General features: G+C 34.1%; 1 protein-coding gene across 20 annotated transcripts in view; it reads left to right on the top strand.

Annotated features, from left to right (window-relative positions):
• Positions 1 to 15791, top strand: part of KCNC2 (potassium voltage-gated channel subfamily C member 2) — a 171598-nt gene extending 155807 nt beyond the window's left edge. The window contains exons 3-6 of one of the 20 annotated variants that reach the window (XM_032295970.1): positions 4615 to 5542; positions 7607 to 7771; positions 13485 to 13579; positions 14656 to 15791. In XM_032295970.1, coding sequence (XP_032151861.1) covers positions 4615 to 5542; positions 7607 to 7771; positions 13485 to 13546 — 1155 coding nt within the window. In that variant the 3' untranslated portion in view covers positions 13547 to 13579; positions 14656 to 15791. Of the gene's footprint in view, positions 1 to 4614; positions 5543 to 5942; positions 6047 to 7606; positions 7772 to 12052 lie in introns of all 20 variants that reach the window. The other 19 variants (XM_032295959.1, XM_032295998.1, XM_032295981.1 and 16 more) reach the window with 19 other exon arrangements.
• The last annotated feature ends 3054 nt before the right edge of the window (positions 15792 to 18845 follow it).

The following is an 18845-nucleotide window of genomic DNA, read 5'->3' as shown; positions in this document are numbered from 1 at the left end:
TGGGCTAGAGTTGCACAGAGAAAGGACACAGTCTAGTCAACAGTTTTGAAAAAGTGAATAAGCATTTGTGAATATGTTATAGAGCTCAATTTCATTCATTTTAATGATAACAAGAAAGAGAAAATGAGGAAAATAAAAATGTACCCCACTTTTCTTCATTTTCTCTTTGCCTATTATACATATCTAGAGATTTGCTTAAATATTTGCATTGACGTAGATTGACATGAGGCCCTCCATTCAGATCATGGACTATGAGGACTTCCGCCTCATGGCTGAGGATTAGAAAAAAAAAAAAAAAAAAAAAGAGTCCTGGGCACCCTCTGCAACGAAATACATGGACATGACTAATGGAGAAAAATGTGTCTACTGATTAGCCTCACAAGCCAATATTTTAACAGAGTATTTTATTTTGAAACTCCCTGGAATGATGCATCAGATCTGTACATTCAGTTGACATGACACACTTTGTCTGGAGAGGTTTCTAACATTTTAATTATTTAAAATACCTAATTTTATTTTTAATTAAGGTCTGGGGGAGTTTTTGGTTTTATCACAGGGAAAAAAGAGAGGGAGATGATTCTCTTCCCCATTTTCTTGCTAACACACAAGCTCCATTAAGAGAATGAATAAAAGGTGCTACTGGCAACATTTGGACCAATAAGCCAGTTCGATTTGCTTTTTAAGTTTGACTTTTTTGCTTCAATATTCATTTTTCATTGTTTGATTTATATTATTTACCTTTTATTCATATCATTTCCCACTGGAATGTGGTCTACCTTAGTCATTTTCTCATTTGTTCTTTCATTAACTCTTCCACCCCTCTATCTATCTATCTTGCCATATTCAGTACTAACGACAGTGCAAGGAGCAAGAAATACAAAAAATGAATATGACGTTAGTCCAGTCCTTAAAGATTTCTCAGTTCAGTGAAGGAAAAAAGACAAATAAATAAAATCTCTTCCCCTCCATTTCTTTCCTTTTTCCTTTCTTTTTCTGAATGTTATTCAATCTAACCTCATATTTATCCATTTAAGCTCCACTCACTGAGCCAGAAACAAAAGAAAACATTTTTTATATCCAAAGAGCTTAGAATTAAGTTCAGATAAAGTGCATCAAGTCTTTGCTAATGTAACCCAAGTGTTTGCCTCTGGATAATTCCGAGTCCTCAAAGCCCTTGGGTTGCCCATTCATTTGATACTTGAACTAAATTGCTAACAAACTGAGTTCCTGTTCCTTCTTTGGGAGTCTGTAGCCTCCCAGTATCTCCAAGAATGTTCGTGGGAGCTACATTTCCCCTTATTATCTGTCATTCTTATTTATTACTCTTCTACGCTTCTTATACCTGCTACAACCTCCCATGGTTGACTTCTCCCCTCTTTTTGCCCTCTGCTGGCCTAATACCTTCACTCCTTGCAAAAGAATCAACAGCAAGCTCTTTTTATAAAATAGCCTTATGCTGAAGGCAAAACAGAAGCAGCATTATCTTAAAATTTAATATTCTCAATTGCTATTCTAAAGTTCTGCTGCTGGGCCTGTGAAGGAATTTCTCATCTGCTGGACATCACATTTTTAGCTCTTCTTCCTTCTCCTCAGAGATCTTTCCCTTTTCCCTCTCTTTAGAATTCAACCTCAACTTCGAAATTTCTATCATGTTATTTTCAAGCATACTTTTGTTCTTAGAATCCTCCTATTCCAGATTATGTCTAGCATCTTTAGCTTTCACAAATAAAAACATTGCCTCTCTGGCTGTTAGTTTGTTCTTTGTTTTTTTTTGTTTTTTGTTTTTTTTTTTTTTTACAGACCCTCTCTCTGTTGCCCAGGCTGGAGTACAGTGGCACAATCAACTCACTGCAACCTCTACTTCCCAGGTTCAAGGGATTCTCTCCTACCTCAGTCTTCCAAGTAGCTGGGATTACAGGCATGTACCACCATGCCCAGCTAATTTTTGTATTTTTAGTAGAGACAAAGTTTCACCATATTGGCCAGGCTGGTCTTAAACTCCTGACCTCAAGTGATACATCCACCTCAGCCTCCCAAAGTGCTAGAGTTACAGGCAAGAGCCACTGTGATTGGCCTCTCTGGTTGTTTTCAAAGCAAAATAACCATCTACTTCTGAGATGAATGTTGTTTTATTCTCAAAATGCAAAGTTGTTTTCTTTTTCAAATATTCTTTTATTTTCCTCTTAGAGTAAAAATATTACTATATATATTTTATATATAATAGAATTACATAAATTATATAACATATATTATAGTAAAATATTACTATAATTGTAAAATAAAAAGAATATTTGAAAAAGGAATCAACTTTGGTATTAATCTGGCAAATTTACAAAGTACTTAAAAGCTAAAGATATGTAGAGTTATAAAAACAGCAAAGTAGAATAATACAAATGCAAAATTATGATGTGGTTCTTTAAATATTGCCAATAAAAATATAGATAAATCCAAGTACTGAATGACTTACATAAGCAAACAACTATTGGTTTTCAAAGTTTTGTGTCTTAGAATTGTTTATAGGCCGTTCACATGTTTCATTTATGCACAAGTATTTGCATAGAAGCCAAAATTTTGTCAAAATATACACAAATATGCACACACACAAACATCTCATTACTAAGGAGGTAGTGAGCTATGAAGGCTTTAGGAAGATTCTTTTGAGCCTATAAATGCCTGAGATACTTTAGTCTAATGTAGGGATGGTGAAGAGTATAGTTGGAGGGTAGAAGTCAGTAGGTACATATTGGCAGGACTCTAATGAGAAAAGATTTTAGGTGGAATCAGAAATAAGCATGACTCCTAAATCTATAGGATTAGATTAAGAAGTAATTTATGAATCAAGTATAATTGATTCTTCCTCTGAAAGATGTTATCTTTTAATGTATACATAGGATCTTAGTGATACTGTTACAACAAATGATTGATTAAAAAAGAATAGTACATTTATTTGTACAAAGGGAAAACTGAATGACAAAAGAATGCTGTTATCTTATAAAACGTCTGGGAAAGCTAATGGTCAAATTATATTACCAAAACTTGGAGCAGCTGGAAAATGTGCATGAGGGAGCAAGTCAAAGCTATGGAAATTACCTGTCTTAGAATACTATACAGCCGATGTGCTAACTGGCACACTGTAGAAGTTGTTCCATCATTTGAGTGGTTCCTTAAGGCAGATAGCCAGTCCTAAAATGTTTTAGTCCTTTTGTATACCTCTCACATTTTGGTAGACTAAAACTCAACCAGGAAAAAAGGGAGGTGGTTTCAATCTCTTCTTGAACTGTCTCAGCTATTCCCAGTGGCATGCTTGACAGCATGATGTTAGGGGCAACTTTGGATTTTTGATATATTCTATTATTTTCAAGTAAGAACCTTTCTCTACTGGACTGACAACTTCCTTCTCCTGAATGACTCTTTTGTTTAGACATTTAAGGGACACCCTATTGGTGTTTATTTAGCATGCTAAGCCTGAGTGTTATCACAGAGTACTAGTGATCTCAGCACTGCTGGCTACAACAGTGCCATTCATTCAAACAACTGGATTTCAAGTTTTCAGATCTTTGATATTAAGAAGTATGTGATCTCAGCCTAAATAAATGGTTTTCAGCACATTTGTATTCTGCATTTGAGAGTTCGGTAAGTGAGAGGAGCAGAATCTGGAGCTAAACTTGTCAGGTTAGTGACTCAGGCTCTATCATTTTGTAGTTTATGACCATGGAAAAGTAGCTTAAATTTTCTGTCCTGATATCCTTGAATTGTAAAATGGAGTAGGAGGAGTGGTGCTCTTATAAGGATTGATGTGAGTATCTGGTACTAGTAAGAACTATATGAGTGCTTTTAAAATTATTCCGTATTGGTAGGTGTGTGTGTAGTCATGTATTATTGGCTGGAAATGAATTGAATTTAAGAAAACCTTTGCAACTTTATAGTATGTTACTCTAACACTTTGAGATCCATTTTCAAGAGAGGAAGACATTGTCATTTAATTTGCTCCTTTACTGGGTTTCTGTCTTTTCAGTCTTATCTATTCTTTCCCATTAGATTTGTACTTTTGGACAAGTCTCCACCTGAAGTTGATGTAATTTACATGGCAGTATATATTGCAAAGATTTTTTTTCATGCTTATATCTTATGATATCCAGAATATTTTCTATACAAATACAAATCTACAGTTCAATTTGGGTGGCTTCCAAATTTCTATCAGTGTCTCATGCACCTTATATTTAAAGGTTTAAAACTTGATCATATGCATAAAGATTTCTAGGATCATAAACTGTTGTCTAAATTTCTCTTTTGTTTTGGTATGTTTTCATTTGCAATTCCTTTACAGGGATTTTCATGTTTTCTTTACAAGTTATATTTTCTTACACAAAAAAACTCAATAAATTATATTCCAACATAAAGTAAAACTTTGTATCTATGAGCTGAAAACAGAACCTGAAATACTCTAATTAATGTTACATACGTGTATCTTCTTTTGCTTAGGTCATACTCCAAGTGAAACCTCTAAATATGCTGCTATTCATTTTTAATTTACAGGGATTGTTACTTTTAGATTTGAATCAACATATACTATCATTCAGATCACTGTGGGTTTTATTTCTTTTTCTTCTACAGTTTATTGCTTTTGCTTCTTTATTCTTCATCCTGGTTTCAATTACAACTTTTTGCCTGGAAACACATGAAGCTTTCAATATTGTTAAAAACAAGACAGAACCAGTCATCAATGGCACAAGTGTTGTTCTACAGTATGAAATTGAAACGGATCCTGCCTTGACGTATGTAGAAGGAGTGTGTGTGGTGTGGTTTACTTTTGAATTTTTAGTCCGTATTGTTTTCTCACCCAATAAACTTGAATTCATCAAAAATCTCTTGAATATCATTGACTTTGTGGCCATCCTACCTTTCTACTTAGAGGTGGGACTCAGTGGGCTGTCATCCAAAGCTGCTAAAGATGTACTTGGCTTCCTCAGGGTAGTAAGGTTTGTGAGGATCCTGAGAATTTTCAAGCTCACCCGCCATTTTGTAGGTCTGAGGGTGCTTGGACATACTCTTCGAGCTAGTACTAATGAATTTTTGCTGCTGATAATCTTCCTGGCTCTAGGAGTTTTGATATTTGCTACCATGATCTACTATGCCGAGAGAGTGGGAGCTCAACCTAACGACCCTTCAGCTAGTGAGCACACGCAGTTTAAAAACATTCCCATTGGGTTCTGGTGGGCTGTGGTGACCATGACTACCCTGGGTTATGGGGATATGTACCCCCAAACGTGGTCAGGCATGCTGGTGGGAGCCCTGTGTGCTCTGGCTGGAGTGCTGACAATAGCCATGCCAGTGCCTGTCATTGTGAACAATTTTGGAATGTACTACTCCTTGGCAATGGCAAAGCAGAAACTTCCAAGGAAAAGAAAGAAGCACATCCCTCCTGCTCCTCAGGCAAGCTCACCTACTTTTTGCAAGACAGAATTAAATATGGCCTGCAATAGTACACAGAGTGACACATGTCTGGGCAAAGACAATCGACTTCTGGAACATAACAGATCAGGTAAGGCACAACTTCAAATGCATGTTATTAAATGCTTTATAGACCAGTATGTTTCTTAGGCAGAAGGTAGTCATTCTCATTTTCTGCAAATGCTTACGAGTTTTCAGTCCTAACCCCTTCACAAAATATGTGTTTGTGTGAGGCTTATAGATAGCTAGGCTGTAGCAGTTCTAAATGAACCCCAAGTAGAAGACTGCATAGCTGGTCTATAGAGTTTTCCTGCTTTAGTGGGAATGCCCTTTGCTGATGGTGCCAATATTTTCTTTTGCCTGTTTGTTGCTTTTGTGCCAATGTTTCTTTGTTCCCCTGCACGATGTGATGGTATGATATTGGCCATTTTCCATCTTTCATCCTCAAAATGTTGATCTCCATATCGTTTGGCTTGGTGTGTTTGTCTCAGTTTTACCTCTGCCACATGGTGCCATGCATCTCAACCTAATTCACAAGAAGCAGTTATTTAAGAAGAATGGATGCTTACATTTCAAAGGCCTAAACTCCAAACAGGTGATATGGAAGATAACCTTTTTGATAACAAAGCTCTTCCTTAGTAATATCCTGAAGGATTGGTTAAATTTTCATTGTTCTTAAATTGAGTAGGTTATCTCATTATAACCCCTTTGGTGAAGCTCAATGCCATGTAATATAATTAACCCACCATTTTTCAGGGGATAGGTGATGTGCTTTGGCCACTCAATGGCAAAGTTGAATTTCTCTGTGGAATTCCTTTTTAGGCATTATGTATTGGGCTCTGCTCTCTCTCAGAACTGAATTTTGAATGATTAATGCTTGAGATTAGCTGAATCTCTGATTCTTGCCATTGCTGTAGACAATGTAGAGTTGATTGACTAGAAATTGACATTCAGCTGCCAAAGTGATAGTAGTGTCTCCTCTTGTCTACTGTCTGGTAAAGGTAAAATATTTTGCAGACTAAACAATTTAATTAGCTTTTACCCTACTACGAAAATTTAAGGTTTATTGATTCCCCATAACCTCAATATATTTCATTTTTTCTTATATAAAAATGACTTATGGTGATTTTATGTGTATAATTTTGCATAATTTAGAAGTAAGATTAATTAACAAAGCAAACTAACAAAAAAGGAGGCATCATTTTCATAGGTCCCTCTTTAGCTTCTAGAAATTTAAATGAGTTAAATGGAAAAAACAATGTGGCTGGAGCTGAAGTTTATCAGTGTTTATAAGTTTCATTCATAGTCCTTATGCTCATTTAGTAGATTGCTATGCAAATTCTGCTAATATATATCCTAAAACTGTTAAGAATGTATTTATGAAAGGTAGAGTTTAGTTGGTGTTGCTGCTCTCATCAAACCCTTCTCAAGTATCTATACAGAGCCCTTAAGAAGGGCATCGGAAAAGAGGACACGCTATCATCCCAGGTAAACACTGAAATAACAAGCTAGTATCTAGGCCAATAGGATGTGGAAGTCTTTGGCAAGGATACGGAAGTAAACAGATACTCATTTCAAGGACACTTGGAGAAGCTGGCCTTGTTCCACTGCATGCTCAAAAATATTTTGCCGCTTCAAAATTGAGTACCTGGACACGGAGTTTGTGTGCTTTGGAATAATTTTTATTAAAAATTTTGGGGACAATGCTTTTAGAAATTAATAAAAGCATGTCTCTTAAAGAACTACACAGAGAAATTTACTTAAGAAATTTTCTTAAATAGGTTCCATTTTTAAATATTCTTTTCAGAGTAAATAGATAACATTTCAAAAATTATAAGACAATAATCTGTGTGCTACTTCATTATCACAGTTATTCTGAGTTTGTATTAGTTGTGTGAAAGGCAATTTCCTATTAGATAAAATCCAAAATGGAATTAAATTCTCCCAAAGAACATTTTTAATCTTTTCAATACATTTCCATTTTGCTCCATGTAATTTTTTGTGAAGAGTGATAAAAATTCTTTTTCTTATTGTGATGTGATTCTTGTGTTTTGTATATCGAGTGACTGGACTACCGGCATTCTGTGTAAACTCTCTGTACTGTCTCATTTCCTCATTCATCACTGTCTGTCAATGGGCATGGTGCTGTGACCAGTGTTATCAGGTGACGACAGTACAGGAAGTGAGCCGCCACTATCACCCCCAGAAAGGCTCCCCATCAGACGCTCTAGTACCAGAGACAAAAACAGAAGAGGGGAAACATGTTTCCTACTGACAACAGGTGATTACACGTGTGCTTCTGATGGAGGGATCAGGAAAGGTAGGCATGCATTTAATCAGATCATAACAGGTGACTTAGCAATAAACTGTTGGAAATACATGGAGTAATGTAAAATGCTCATTCGTCATTTTCTAGGAGAGACTGCTCACAGTGCTCTTTTCCTCTCTCCATTACATCTTCTCTCTTTAGAAACATGTTAAAATACATAGTAACCTACGTGATTGTCATATCTGAAAGGCATCTTGTCCTTTTTTCTCTCTTCTTTGGTTTGCCATTTGTCTATGGGCAGAATTGGAATGGAATGTGTAAATATTAAATCGCTTTTCCAATTACTTAATATAATGTACTCAGCAGTCATTAAAAGTTATCTTTTTCACTACAACAAATAAGACTCACTAATTTGCTCTGTGCACATATTTGATGAGTAATTCATGACTATAAAACAATTATAATTTTTTTCTTTCTCAAAGTAAAGCATTAAACATTCTCTAATGTCTCTTATCCAATACATGGGTAGTTTTTGCCAGTGGTTTATCTGAGGATCTCAAGTTTGCAAAGGTCCATGATCTTCAGTCATATGGAACGGTAAATCTAATCACTTGAGAGCCTACTTGGGTACTCACAAAATGCACTTACAGAATTTTTCTTCAGGACCAGTAATAAAAAATTCCATTTATTACTGTTTTTCAACAGACATGCACTGTGCCTGACACCTAGAAAATAATAAGTATTGAATAATGAATAAAAATTGTGGGGCAAACATCTTTGTTAAGGAGTATAATAGAATATTGAAGCCCACTGATCATGGAGGTTCTTTGTCTTTGATTGTACCACTGCCTAAACTATTCTCTAAAAGGTTTTTTATTCCCTTTTGAGAAACTTTACAACCTTAGGACAATTGGGATATTTTCCTCATCTTTAAGAATAGTCTTGTGACAATTATAGCCCACTTTTCTTCAAAAGTGGTATGCTTTATTATTAGCTTCCACTTTGACAATTCCAGTTGCTTTACTGCCACAGTCATTTTTCCTGTTTGTTGACAGAATAGGGAAATAACTGTAATGATTTATTATGGTAATTGACTGAATTTGAATAAAAATCCACTATAAAAGTTTCATAGTAGCACAACTGCATTTAAATAATACTGTGCTTAGTTGTTATTCATTGGAGTTTCTACTTATTGAATTCTTTACCATTTTAAGTTTCAAATATTTATCTTGTGATTCCCTTTTTCTTTGAAATATTTTATTGCCTATGTTGTACTTCCTTCCATTTCTTTTGATCACTTTAGATTTTTCTTCTCTGCTTCTGTGCCTTTGAGACTTAAAAGAAGAGACAAAGGACTCTTGTTCCTTCTGTGAATAATATTTTAAATACTTTTCCATTCCAATTACTCCCATTGTTTGCATCTATTTCTTGCACCAAAATGTATTTCAATCCTTTCAATAGATTTGGTTGTTTACTGTTTTACATTAAATATGTACTAGAAATATTCTTTAAATATATTTTGAAGAGTGAATACACTATCAATCATAGTATTTGAGCAAAATATATGTACATACATTAAATAGTCATCATATCAAACTAACATCTTATGTAGAACATGTTCTAATTGCATTATCTTAAATCATTATATGCAATGTATATACATGTTAAATTTACATTTTTGAGCAGCATTCAATAAGATTCTGTGTTTAAAGAACTCTAGAATATTTTTCTTCTATGTTAGATAATATTTTAAATTTTAAACTGTCAAAGAAAAATCACAAATAAGAAAAGACTTTGCAAATTATAAAGCACTATCTAAATACAAAGTTTTACTATAAAATTGCAAAGTTTTACAAGCAAAGCAATTAATAAGATATTTAGTTTGCATGGAAAATTTATACATGCAGTCTTATTTCACAAATACAAATTATTTTTATTAGTGAGAATATGTTTGAAAATTTATTCATGAGCTTTTTATTGTTTGTCATTTCTTATCATAATCAACTCTTTTTCATTCTTGTTTAAGTAGTTTATAGCTATATGTTTTTTCCTACTAAGTCTAGTAATATTTCTGGCTAATTTCACTTAATCTTTTCAGTGGGTTATCTTGTCATATCTACCACAAATTTATTCATTTATTCTCCTGTTTCCCTTTACGTACATTATAGATTTCCGCTGTTACTTCTATTTGTTTACTTTCTATATAATCCTCTAATATATCCCTCAAGTTGGTCTCTCTGCTGATTTGATTTTAATATTTAAAAATCTTCCCTCTATAAGTGAAAATAAATTACTGGATTTCTACTGAATTCTTTCTCTAACTAAAAATAAGAATATAATTGGACATATATTAAGAAAACTTTAAGGATTCCAAAAAGAGTAAACTCCCAATACTTAGAATGAATGTTTGTTATCTTAAGAAAGCATATTACATAAACTATACTCATGAATAGCACATGAGTAGGTAGGTTTAGTATTGCCACAAATAAGCACATGCTCTTAAGAATTATTTGAAAGAATACTCTGTATCTAGATGTTAGTTCAGAATAAGTTCAAGTGTTTCTTCTCATGAATTATATTTTCAGCCATTCCAGTAAAACCTTGATTAAGCAAAATTTTCTAATCATAAATGAACATGAAGAATAAAGAAAAATATGTATATGAATAAGATATGATTTTTCTAACAAATACTTGTTAATAAATTAGAAAGGAAGCCTTTTCAAATAGACACTGAAATTATAGTCATTAAAAATATAGGAACTAGAAATGGAATAGTTTATATTAAAACTATAATTCAGAAAGATAACATTTAGAATGGCAACCAAGTTTTACATATTACTGGCATGAACATTATAAAACTGCCAAATAGAATTTTACTTTTCTGGGTGTCCTGTAGGAGCAAGAAGATGGTAGATAACAGAGTTGTAAATCTGTATGATGATGTGTAAGTATTAAGAGCCCATTTAGTTCATGCACATTCACCACTTTGCCTTTAATCAAAACCAATCAATGTTTATCATCTAGTTTACATTTATAGGTTATACAGTCAACTTCTACGGCATAGGATAATTTTTTTTCTCCAATTCCCAAAGTTACATTTTCAGTCACTTTACAGAAGAGCAGTAACAACTAACCTTCCATGCATGTAGAGATTTCTTTTTAGGGACAAATTACTTGCAATTCTTAAATATTATTTAAGATATCCTCCCACTAACTATTCCATCATTCACCAACATAAAATGAAATATATACCACCTCCTATGTTTCATAGCTCAGAGTATTAACAAAACATTGGCAGATAATTATTTAATTAGTAGAGACTATGTACTAGAGAACATTTATTATAGTTAATGGATGGCAAAAATTTCTACAAAATCTCAAAGAAAGCAATTAGTCTGCTGAACGCTAATGTGCGTGCAGTGCAGGTGGCGAGGGGAGGGGAATGTTGATCATTTTTCTTTTTTATCCAGTCCAGCTTCACCCCATAAGAGAACTTTACCCCATAATACAGCTGTTATTGAGATCCACACTCATGTCTGTCTTGGCCTCTTCATAAATAAAATAATCAGATAAATCACTTTTTCTCTTCCAGTGAAAGGAGGAAAGCTATCCATGGCTTCTTCTCTGGAAGTTCCATGAAAAGATTGAATTAGAGAAATGAATAGCTAAAAGAAACATACGGAAAAACAATGGACCCATTTTTTTTTTTTTTCTCACACACTCAAGTACATTGAGGTCTAATTAGAATCCAAAATGTAAGTCATATAGTGTAAAGGAGACACGTAGTCCACTAGAATTGTATCTACTTTCTCAGTGTTGGTTGCCAAAAAAGAATTTCATTTTCCTGTTCTATAACAGTTTTTCAAGAAAGCTGTCAGAACATTCGTTTCCAAGGCTTCACAGTATGACTACTTTTCAAGTCAATAGTTGCCCTGCTTTAAGACATTTCACTTCAAAATTTATAGTACGTGCTTCTCACCTCATTTAACTGTCACTAATCTTTTGTCATAAAAAATATTACAGTATACAAATGTTTCCAAAGGTGACCTTGACAGGGTTGCTTAAGTAGCTAAGGAATAAGGCTAAAGTTTGTGAGAGCATTTTTTAATTCTGTAAGTTCACGGCTATCATGAACAAGAGATCAAGGTGTGATACAAAAAAAGAAAACATGAATTAACACCAAATTATTCTCAATTCCTGGGTGGGAAGGTGGGGGGGTGGAAATCAGCTGAAAACATCATGTAATCAAATTCAGACTTATTTCACTGAAATTATGACTCAATTTATATTTCATTCATTTTCTTTTTTTTTCCTTTACTTTTCTTACCCAAGGAATTAGAAATGGGCATTCCATCCTACATCACCTGGATAATGGCACCAAATGCCATTATTTAAGAATCATCTTTTAACTCTATAAAGCTGGAAGATTAAATATGCTGGAAAAAGAGTTGTCCATTTAAACTTAAGCATGCTTTATTAGCTTAGGAAATAAAAAATGAAAAGAGAAAAAGTAGCCTACTTATTTCTCTTTTTTTCCAGAACACATTCTGAAATTTAAAAATATTAGTCAAGCTTATATCTTACTTAAGTTGCTTTGCCTAATTCTTAAATGAGTTCTAGTATTCTATATGCCAAAAATACATTAACACTAACTATAATCTGGGAAAAAATAGATTTTGAAGTATTGTAACCATAATTTATTATGGCTGGTTTAATCTTTTCATAATGGCAACTACAATGAGCTTCATTTTTTTTAGAGCTATAAATTGTCTCAATATTAAATTCTTTGTAAACAAATTCTTCTTTGGGCTTGAAAATAGCACTTTTGATTACCCTGCATGGTATTATTTGTCTGTCTATATTCTGGTTGAATTCAACTGATGTCTGTGCATTTTTTCATAAAAGGATATGAAAAATCCCGAAGCTTAAACAACATAGCGGGCTTGGCAGGCAATGCTCTGAGGCTCTCTCCAGTAACATCACCCTACAACTCTCCTTGTCCTCTGAGGCGCTCTCGATCTCCCATCCCATCTATCTTGTAAACCAAACTGCATCAGTCGGCTAAATTGTATTAATTCAAGTACTGTTTACCCCATAATGGAAATAATTAAATGTAGAGTTACTCCAGGCTCCATTAATACAGTATAAATCTTGCATGATACTACAATTTGAAGTCAGAAATGCCACTTGGGTAGCTAATAAATCTTATTCAGGCTTTAAAGATTGTCTGAAGTAGTGCTAAGACTTCTCCTATTAATTGCCCTGATCTCCTTTTGCAATAAAATGACAGATAGTGTCAGATACTGACCAGAGCACTAATAAATAAACATATCTTCAGGGAGATATATTTAAAACAGTGTGCTTCCAAATGCCAACCACTTCATTGGAACTTTATTTCTTGTGACTGTAAACCATTCTGAAGATGTATGGGATCCTATCTTGATTGCACACAACATGATTTTGGTCAGCTCATTTGCATGGACCATCTTGTCTCTATCACCTGAAAGCAATGTTGCAGAGTTCGGGGACTGTGGATAGCTCAGGATATGTGTACTTGCATTGAACCATCCTGCTGATATAAAAGCATTGGTCAACTGTTCTGCATGTTGAATTGTGGGGCAGGGAGGGCAAGTTTCTCCTTGACATTTTTTTTCTTATTATTTGAAAGAATTATATGTTTTAAATACTTTAATTTCTGATTAATTTACTTTTCTTCAAAAATGCTGTATTGGAGTTCTGAATGTCTCTGGTTATTTGCACACAGATAACTGCAAAGAGGTTGTCATTACTGGTTACACGAAAGCCGAGGCCAGATCTCTTACTTAATGACTTGGGGAAGGCACAAAACATGAGAGAAAGGTAACTGCCAGCCAGGCTTGCATTGTTTAGCCAGGAATTGCTGCTTGGTACTAGACTTGTTTTTTTTTATCTTTTAACCCCAGGATTTGTCATCATTTTCAGAGGCAGAGTGCCAAATATCACCCAAAGCTCTTGTGTCCTTTTTTTTTTTTTTACCCCTTTTATTTTTATTAATTATTTTGTGCAAACATCAAAAGTCATTGGTGTTCACAGAAGGCTTTTTTGACTAGCCTTAAATTTCTGAATCAAAGGATTAACCAGATTTTCAGGCAGTGCTCAATAAGGTGCTTTGTCCTGTATGTTGTTCCTGTCTGTCTGTCTTAGCTCCCTGTCTTCACTGTATATGCCATCTTGTCTTCATGAAGCACAAAAATGCCTCTGTAAAATATTCATGATTTTAATATTGAGTCCCTTCAACACCCTACCCCATATCTATTTTTTGCTATTTGGAGCAGCCTCTCTGCTTTGTATACAAATTAATGATGCCCTGTAGACTACCTAAGTTAATCTGTACAGTAAATCTTTTTGATAAGCAGGGTTTAAGCAGCAATTTCACCATTGCGCTCTATTGCCTGCTGCAGTGTCAGTTCCTACCACCTAGCAACCAGCATTCATTACTACACTCTAACAAAATCCTTAGGGAGTCATATTCAATCTGAGTGGAAGAAAGTCTATTTATGCTTTCCTATGAATTCAACAGCAATAGCGTGTCTGGTCTACTGAGCATGTGAGGGAAGAAAAATGCCGTAATATAAGTAGAGGGATAAATAATATTACTAAGGCATTTGGGATCCTTGAGACTGCTGATTAATTCCTATTTCTCGTGTTTACTTTTTGTTAGGAAGACAGTTGTCACTTTTATTATTGGCCATGAAACATGTATTACTCTATATCCCCAAGTACTAGAGCATGACCTGCATGTCGGAGATCTTGTACAACAATGTATTTATCCAGACATAAATATGTGATATTTAGAGACACAGTGATTCTTTTGATAACACCACACATAGAACATTATAATTACACACAAATTTATGGTAAAAGAATTAATATGCTGTCTGGTGCTGCTGTTATTGACTACAGTGTTGTACAGAATTTGTCATGGATTTTTGACTGCTGAGAAAGGGACAGTGGAATTTAGCCATACCAAGGACTATACTGGAAACAGACTTCTGCTGCTGAATGTGCCCTGATGTGACCAGGTTGTACTTGGAAGAGATCCCCGCGTCTTCATGAGGCACTAAAAGCTTATAAAAGAACTGTGGCTGGAACTCACCTGGTGCTCCCCATGCGAGTGCTCTGCTTGTAGACTGGCCAGCGTCCATGAAACAACTGTAAATACCAACACATGTGCATGGGTCAACAATCTTGGCCATTTCTCATCAAAATAAGCCAAATTCATGATCAACATCTCTGAAGTTCTAAGTAAGGCCCACACTTCTTTGAATTATTCTTCATGGGCCCACAGTAGGTTGTGCTGTGAATTACCTAAGGCAGTGATACTGATGTATTATAGGTCTGTCTTAACTTCTCTTATTTCTACTTTGTTGGTTGAATCTATGAACTTGATCGTTATCATTTTCTTATAAATCACTTATGTAATCAGATTGTCAATTATGTTGTGAAATTGTTAGTATTCATTTACCAAAAATGACCTATGTTTAGTCACATATTTGTTTAGTTCTGGGAAATTGTTATAGCTTAAATGATACTCACCAACATTATTCATAGTTTAAGTCTTTTATCATTATTACCTCAATTATAAATATTACAAAAATATAATTCTGGCAATGAGAGTATTTTTTTATTCAATGATCAAGGAGCAATGTCAGTATATAGTAGAATATTAATTAAATTATATCCTAAAATGTATATTTTGCATAAAAGAGATATTCTTCAATCAATTAATTTTTTGTGAGTTTTGTGGCAAATGAAGCTTGTACTTGTCTTTAAAAATGTTGTAGTTGAAACTGTATAAGATTTTTTCATCTTGCTTAATCAATACTTCCAGAGTCTATTAGTTCCCCTGGGATTCTGAATATAACATATACTATTATAAACCCCTGTATCGTGGACCTTTTGTGAACATTTCAAGACGCATGCACAACCTTGGTGATAACCAGTGGAAATGTAACTAATTGAAATGAAGAATAAAAGGCAAATGAGCTGGGGACAAACTTGAATCTTATTGATTAAATTACTCAAAATTATCTTCTTGGCTCTTTTCTTTGTGGTGCAGTTTTCAACAGACTTTACTACTTTTATGTTTTATGGTATCACTCCAGATCCTAGTATGCAATGAAGAATTTGGGATAAAAGGACTTAACAACATGCACAGTTCTAACTATATTCAAGTTTTAGGCATGTAGCCAATGTTTTCTTCTTCCTTCATCTGCCTACATTTCTCTCATAATTCTGAGAATTAAAAAGTATTAAGTATTATGGCAACTGACATTTACAAAGTATTTATGATTAGTGCTGAAATTTTCTTCTTTCCTATAGAGATAGGGGTCTTGCTATGTTGCGTAGGCTGGTTTCGAACTCCTGACCTCAAGTGATCGTCTTGTTCAGCATCTCAAAGCGCTGAATTTTTATTTACATTTTCCAAGTTGATCATCACAGCAATTCTAGAGGCAGATAATATTGTTTTCATTTTATTGGTGATAAAAGTTAAGGATGAGAGAGGCAGAACTGTTCATTTACATTTTTGCCACAGATAATGTTCCCTGTCATACTTTTTTGTGGATTTAATATTTACTGGGCCTCTAGTCGTAAATGCCCTATCAATGTTGGCTTCTGTCTCACCTTTGGGTAACAGGCCTCTTTTTCAGAAGTGTACCATACATAGTTGGCCTTCCATTTACATTGTGGAAATACATGTAAGTTTGCTCTATAAAATTCTATGTCACCATCCAGGGGTAGAAGAGGGGTGAGATAAAAGACAGAATAAAATACTGGAGATTTCAACACTTTTGACTAAGCAAAATCTTTTCTATATCTTTTCTGTGTCTAAAAATGATCCATGTTGATTATTAAGAGACTATTAAGAAACAGTTTAGAAAAGGGAATCTGTCCAAATATAATTACTGAAAAAATATTTTTAATGACGTCAGGATGTTGAAGTTACCGTAAAAACGAAAAATGGGAAGGGGAAATAATGCATTGTAATAGATAATAATTGCCATCAAATTTTGATTAGAAAATCAGGATTAAAAATTCATCAATGAAAAGTTAAGACATTCATTTTATCTTTGAAATAAATCACAAGACAGGCTAATAGAATAGCAAAAGTGTCTTAGAAAGACAATGTATATTGTCAGGCTATAATAAATATTAACAGGCTACATTACAAAGTAGAGACTTCAGAGGCTTTATGACATGCTTGAAGACATTTAGAGCTTAATGAATCTATTAAATTATTGAAATCCACAGACATTTAAGATGATTAAAATATGTAAATTTTTTTCTTACAAAAAAATTCTTTCTTCCATCCAATTTCCACTGCCAAAAATTTAATTAACTGTTTAAATGCCCAAATGTTATTAAACTATAGATATATGCTAATGTTGTGTAATGTGAGTTCAGTGTCATTAATATTGATTTAAATGTTGTAATTCCTTGTTCTCTAAACTAACTTTGTTCAGAGGATATATTTTTCACTATTGCCTAAAAATTAAATAATTTGATAGAATTAATATGACAAGATTGATTTTGTTATCATACTATCATGTCAAAGTGGCCAATGACTGAATATGCAATTTGAATACTAAGGTGGTCAAAGGATGTGGTCACCTCCATTGTGAATCCCAGATAACCTAATAATCATCTATTTGAATATACTTTATTTTTTAAAGAAATTTTAGCTGCACAGAAAAATTGAATAGAAGATTTTCATGTAGCCCTGCCCCCATAAATGCACAACTTTTCTCACTGTGGGCATCTGACACTATAGAGGTGCATCTGTTACAATCAGAGAGCCTATGAACTACACTGACACATCATTATTACCCAAAGTCCATTGTTTATGTTAGAGTTTACTGTAAGTGCTCTACATTCTATAGATATTGAGAAATGTATAATGACATGTATCCATTATTGTAGTATCATATAGAATAGTTTACCCTAAAAATCCTCTGCGTTAATCCAATTGATCCCTTCTTCCCCTTAATTTTAGGGATGGGGGGGCATATTTTTACTGTCTCCATACTTTGCCTTTTCCAGAATGTTATATGGTTGGAATCATACGGTTTGTAGCTTTTTTCAGATTGGTTTATTTTACTTAGTAATCTACATTTAGGGTTTTTCCATGTCTATTCATGACTTGATAGCTCATTTATTTTTAGCAATGAATAATATTGTATTCTGTGGATGTACCACAGCTTATCCATTCACCTACTGGACATTGTATTCAACAGGGTTTTTCAGTGAAAAAGAACTCATAGGATGAAAATACACACACCCATCCACCCACTCACCCCCTGACACACACATACACAATTATATAAAGAGAGTTATTATAAGAAATTCGCTCATGAGATTATGGAGTACTATAATCATAATTTGCTATCCACAAGCTAGGGACCCAGGACAGCCAGTGGTATATTTCACTCTGACTTTAAAGTCCTGAGAATCAGGAGAACTGATGGTGTAAATTCCCATTCAAATCCAAAGGCCTGAGAACCAGTAGTACTTATGTAAGTCCCAGTGCAAGGACAGAAGAAGAGTGACATGCCAGGTCAAACAGCCAGACAGGAAGAGTGAATTCTTTCCTCCTCTACTTTTTTGTTCTATTCAGGAACACAGATTGGATCATGACCACCCACATTGGGAGAGGCAATCTGCTTCACTCAGTCCACTGATTCAAATTCTAATTTCTTCCAGAAACACTCTCAGAGACACACCCAGAAATCATGTTTAACTAGATGTCTGTCCTTTTCAATTTGATGCATAAAATTCACCATCACAAGTCCATTTCTAGTCAACTTGGCACCCAAAACAACTCCTTAAACTATAATCTTCAAATAAAGGCAACAATGAGGCCATAATTCTGCCTAATATAATACAACTATCATGTTTTTGCCCAAAAGTGTACTAAACCCTTTCCCAGAAGAGATGATAAAGTCCTTGAGTGATGATTACTCTTTTCTTTAATATCCTGTAACTGAAACATTCTTATATAAAATAATACGTAAATGCTACAACATAAAGTCAAAACATATCATGTTGCATGATAAAGAAATGAGAGAAAAGAAAAAAAAAGATTTGC

Source organism: Sapajus apella, unplaced genomic scaffold, assembly GCF_009761245.1.
Source record: "Sapajus apella isolate SASKATOON/1434 unplaced genomic scaffold, GSC_monkey_1.0 scaffold2, whole genome shotgun sequence".
Classification (NCBI taxonomy): Eukaryota; Metazoa; Chordata; class Mammalia; order Primates; family Cebidae; genus Sapajus; species Sapajus apella.
Note: the sequence above shows the minus strand (reverse complement) of the source record. Positions and strands in the feature narration are given on the sequence as shown.